Here is a 5,171-nt window from a genome sequence, read left to right on the forward strand (position 1 = left end):
GACCAGAGCAGCGCCTCCTAACACCACAAGATAATGAAACACAGAGCGCAGTCCCTCCCCCGATGGAGCAGCCAGAAGCACCGGGTCCAGGACTGAGGGACCAAGAACCACAGACCCCCCAACCCATGGAGGTACAGGACACGCAGCCTGATGAACCCTGACCCTGATGACCCTGACCCTGATGAACCCTGACCCTGATGAACCCTGACCCTGATGAACCCTGATCCTGATGAACCCTGACCCTAGAGCTCAACACAACCCAGGACCAGTGAAACCAGACCTCACCTAACCCAGGACCAGTGAACCCAGACCTCACCTAACCCAGGACAGACTTGTTAACCCAGGACAGACTCGTTAACCCAGGACAGACTCGTTAACCCAGGACAGACTCGTTAACCCAGGACAGACTCGTTAACCCAGGGCAGACTCGTTAACCCAGGGCAGACTCGTTAACCCAGGACAGACTCGTTAACCCAGGGCAGACTCGTTAACCCAGGACAGACTCGTTAACCCAGGACAGACTCGTTAACCCAGGACAGACTCGTTAACCCAGGGCAGTAGGCCCTCGGCCACAGTAGAAGCAGGGCTCCGTGTGGGTGAGCTGAACTCTTCTTGGGCATGAGGAACCGGGTCAGACCTGGTGACCTGGAGGCCATGTCACCCTCCGTCTCCCCTCGAGGCCAGGTGACCCATGAACCTTAACCTTGGGCTCCATGGTAACGGGATACGTTGGCCTTTTTTACTGAATCATACACTGTACTGTACTTTATGACTGAAGATTGTTCCCTTGACGGATGAACTGAGGAGTCAATGTGGACACTTCTACTCTGAAGGAAGGACACACTACATTACCCACGATGCCAACGCCTTAGCACAGAGCTATTATAACTGTTTAGGCCTGCTGGTTGTGGTTTTCTTTTTATGAATTTCATCTGCTCGTCATAGATTTCCCAGCCAGATAGGAGATATTTTACACATAGGATGAAGTAATAGTATATTAACCCGATCACTGCTGTATGAACCAACCTCAAATAAAGTCGAAATAACTGGAGTCAACATGTTCATTATTAACTCCATTTATGATAGAGTTAATAAGATTAACTCTAATTCCTGATAATGGTCACCTCCTCGAAGGGCATTATCCGCTCATACCACGGCTACTCGCCAAAGAAAATAAACTAAGACCATTCATTTATATTTTGATGCGTTTTACAATCCTTTAGACCAGTTTAACCAGTCCCCATAGACCATTATAACCAGTCCCCATAGACTGTACAACAAGTCCTTATAGACCAGTTTAACCAGTCCCCATAGAACATTATAACCAGTCCCCATAGACCAATATAACCAGTCCCCATAGACCATTATAACCAGTCCCTATAGACCATTATAACCAGTCCTCATGTAGACCATTATAACCAGGACTCAGACCAGTATACCTTAAGACTGGTGTAGCCAACAGTGGTATGTGCGTTGGTGTGTCACCTTTTCGTGTGTGTGTGGGGGGGGTTGTGTGTGTGTGTGTGAGAGAAACCTGACTTGCTCAATCAATAAATGATGGCCAGTCTCATCGGTTGGTGGCTTAGCCACGCCCTCTTTCGTTCCGCACACACACACACACACACACAGGTCACAGACGCACACACACTGCCTGTGTGCTCCGATCAACTTGTTTGCTGGTCACCTTGTTGTCTTACCTCCTCGTCCCCTAGGGTCCTTGCCTCCTAGTCTCGTCGTCTGCTGCTCTCCGCTCCACGATGAATCCAGAGTAGTAAGAATCATCTTTTGTTTTTCCTCAAAGTAGTCTAGTCCAGTAGTCTCTGGTCTACTGTAGACCAGTCTACAGCCGACCAGAGTCTACAGTAGACCAGAGACTACGGTAGACCTGTCTACAGCCGACTAGAGCCTACTGTAGACCAGGTCTAAATAGTCCTGCCTTGTGTGGGTTTAGATGGTTGGTCTGAAGACGGGAGGGGACATTCTGACATGAGATGTTGATTTGGTGTCTGTGTCAAGGCTGGGTCTAGAACCAAGGCCCTGAGTTTATCGACGCTGGGTTTAGAACCCAGGCCCTGAGTTTATCGAGGCTGGGACCAATGCCCTGACTGTATCAAGACTGGGTCCAGGACCAATGCCCTGAGTGTATCAAGGCTGGGTCTAGAACCAAGGCCCTGACTGTATCAAGGCTGGGTCTAGGCCCAAGGCCCTGAGTGTATCAAGGCTGGGTCTAGAACCAAGGCCCTGACTGTATCAAGGCTGGGTCTAGGCCCAAGGCCCTGACTGTATCAAGGCTGGGTCTAGGACCAAGGCCCTGAGTGTATCAAGGCTGGGTCTAGGCCCAAGGCCCTGACTGTATCAAGGCTGAGTCTAGAACCAAGGCCCTGACTGTATCAAGGCTGGGTCTAGAACCAAGGCCCTGACTGTATCAAGGCTGGGTCTAGAACCAAGGCCCTGACTGTATCAAGGCTGGGTCCAGGACCAATGCCCTGACTGTATCAAGGCTGGGTCTAGAACCCAGGTAGGTCACAGCATTAAAGGTTTATGACCGCCTGCTCTTATGTGTGCCATCGTGAGTCATGGCTGTTAGACGAGGTAGAGAAGAAAGTTGTTGACTATTTCTGACTACTAACTAACCGCTTACTACTTACTTAACACTAATGACACCTTTCAGCCCGGCCATTTTATTTTGTTGAATGATCTTCCTGGCAGGCATGTTGGCTCCACATTGACTGAGAATGCTGCTGCTGGGATTCCTGTCATATAATGTGTGTGTGTGTGTGTGTGTGTGTGTGTGTGTGTGTGTGTGTGTGTGTGTGTGTGTGTGTGTGTGTCCGTGTGTGCGTGTGTGCGTGTGTGCGTGTGTGTGTGTTCTCAGTGACTACCTGTTCAAGCTTCTGTTGATCGGTGATTCTGGAGTTGGCAAGTCATGTCTGCTGCTTCGCTTTGCGGTAGTGAACACACGCGCACGCACGCACGCACGCACACACACACACACACAAAGACAATGTTTCGTTTGGGACTAGGTTAGAGATGTTATATGACCGTAGCCCCTCCCCCTGACAGGACAACACCTACACGGAGACGTACATCTCCACCATCGGAGTGGACTTCAAGATCCGGACGATCGACATGGACGGCAAGACGGTGAAACTCCAGATCGTAAGTCTTGATAAGGACAGGTGGTACCCCGGGTTGGCTTGATGGTGTGGTGGTTATATATATACACAGTTTGTGTGTGTGTGTGTGTGTGTGTGTGTGTGTGTGTGTGTGTGTGTGTGTGTGTGTGTGTGTGTGTGTGTGTGTGTGTGTGTGTGTGTGTGTGTGCGCGCGCCAGTGGGACACGGCAGGGCAGGAGAGGTTTCGAACCATCACCTCCAGCTACTACAGAGGAGCACATGGCATCATCATTGTCTATGATGTCACCGAGCAGGTAGGGGCTTTGGTCCTGTAATCAATGATACATATCAATATCAACGCATGATCAGACTAATCAATAATACATATCTATCTGCACATGATCAGACTAATCAATAACAAATATCTCTCCTCCCTTTCCTCCCCTCACCTCCCTCTCCTCCTCCATCTCCCTCCCCCTCCTCCCCTCTCCCCTCCCCCTCCTCCCCTCTCCTCCTCCTCCCCCTCCTCCCCTCTCCTCCCCTCTCCTCCTCCTCCCTCTCCTCCCCCTCCTCCACCTCCTCTCTCCTTCCCTCTCCTCCCCTCTCCAACTCCTCCCTCTCCTCCCCTCTCCTCCCCTCCTCCTCCTCCTCTCTCCTCCCCCCTCCTCCTCCTCCTCCCTCTCCTCCCCCTCCTCCCCTCTCCTCCTCCTCCCCCTCCCAAGGAGTCCTACAATAACATCTCCCAGTGGCTGCAGGAGATCGAACGATACGCGTGCCAGAACGTCTCCAGGCTGTTGCTAGGCAACAAGTGCGACCTGGTCGCTAAGAAAGTGGTCGCCTCCTCCACCGCCCAGGTAGACCTGCTACTGGGCGGCTCCCAGTACCACCACCCTCTGCTACTGGTTTTACTGGGAGCTGCACAGTACATCACTCTTCTAATGGTGGAAACTGGGAAGAAGAAAAAACGACTCAAATACTATAAAATTACATATTCTCTCTCTCGCTCTCGCTCTCTCCCCCCCTCCCCCCTCCCCCCTCTCCCCCCTCTCCCAGGAGTTGGCCTCCTCTCTCCACATCCCCTTTGTTGAGACCAGTGCTCGGAGCTCTGATAACGTGGAGCGAGCCTTCCTCACCATGGCGTCAGAGATCCACCGCCGGCTGGCCAGCGACGGCGGGATGCAGGCCGAGGCCGCCAGAGCCCGCGGGGCCCAGATCAACAGCGCCCCCCTGTGGCCTGCCGGCGAACCGCAGCCCCGACCGGAGGATACTGGGAACTGCTGCTAGGGGCTGTCTTTTGAGCCAAGGAACCCGGGTTTCCGAGTCCTACCCCCGGGCAGGCCTGCTTTGAGCTGGTACCTTTTGCTCGTAGCACGCAAATTTTGTGTGGTGGAAATATAATATTAGTTACGATTAAAACTGTTGCCAGTTATGTTCTTGTGGATTAATGAGGTAATAAATGTAAAATATTTATTTAGTAAATGTATTTTTCTAATTATACTTCTAAAAGACACATGGGTGGACATTACTTTGTTTAAATTGTTTAAATCTCCTTAAAGTAGAAGGGGAGTATAATGTAAATCTAAAAATTAATCATAGTACATATAGTAGAGAAAAGCATCAAAACTATAGGGTTTACAAATATTCAACTAAAATATATTTAAAACATAGCCTTAAAGCTTTAACTATTGTGTGTGTGTGTGTGTGTGTGTGTGTGTGTGTGTGTGTGTGTGTGTGTGTGTGTGTGTGTGTGTGTGTGTGTGTGTGTGTGTGTGTGTGTGTGTGTGTGTGTGTGTGTGTGTGTGTGTGTGTAGGCCTATTGGATATGTAGATACAACTAAAGCCTACAGGGAATATAGATACGTATATTTATATCATATTTATACATTTACATTATAAACGTAATTTATTTTATAATGAAGTAACATTCGAAGGTCAGTAAAAAGCAACGAATCCGAAGGTCAACGGGATCTGGACGGTGATTTGCTAAGCACGTTCAAACTCCGCCCACTTCCTTCTGTTCCTGCCCTATGGTTCGCCCAAACCCGTTGTCATTCA

The 5,171-nt window shown here is 50.1% G+C and overlaps 2 protein-coding genes across 2 annotated transcripts in view; both read left to right on the top strand.

The window, feature by feature from the left end:
* zgc:113149 (Myb_DNA-bind_5 domain-containing protein) overlaps positions 1-21 on the top strand; it is a 5,223-nt gene extending 5,202 nt beyond the window's left edge. The window contains exon 7 of the mRNA XM_030380806.1: positions 1-21. This exon is cut by the window's left edge and continues 53 nt beyond it. Within this exon, the coding sequence (XP_030236666.1) occupies positions 1-21 (21 nt within the window).
* Positions 22-161: 140 nt separating this feature from the next.
* Positions 162-4,626, top strand: LOC115561065 (ras-related protein Rab-1B-like). The gene is made up of 6 exons (XM_030380860.1): positions 162-1,771; positions 2,876-2,948; positions 3,064-3,159; positions 3,335-3,430; positions 3,839-3,970; positions 4,170-4,626. The coding sequence occupies exons 1-6, from the start codon at positions 1,758-1,760 to the stop codon at positions 4,398-4,400; spliced, it is 642 nt and encodes a 213-aa protein (XP_030236720.1). The 5' UTR covers positions 162-1,757; the 3' UTR covers positions 4,401-4,626.
* Positions 4,627-5,171: the final 545 nt, after the last annotated feature.

Source organism: Gadus morhua, chromosome 16 (assembly GCF_902167405.1).
Source record: "Gadus morhua chromosome 16, gadMor3.0, whole genome shotgun sequence".
In the NCBI taxonomy this organism is placed as follows: domain Eukaryota; kingdom Metazoa; phylum Chordata; class Actinopteri; order Gadiformes; family Gadidae; genus Gadus; species Gadus morhua.

What these genes read in the sequence shown, in the direction of transcription:
- LOC115561065 (XM_030380860.1), top strand. An exon ending in GTCTGCTGCTTCGCTTTGCG is followed by an intron (nt 2,949 to 3,063) that starts GTAGTGAACACA and finishes TCCCCCTGACAG; the next exon opens with GACAACACCTACACGGAGAC. An exon ending in AGACGGTGAAACTCCAGATC is followed by an intron (nt 3,160 to 3,334) that starts GTAAGTCTTGAT and finishes TGCGCGCGCCAG; the next exon opens with TGGGACACGGCAGGGCAGGA.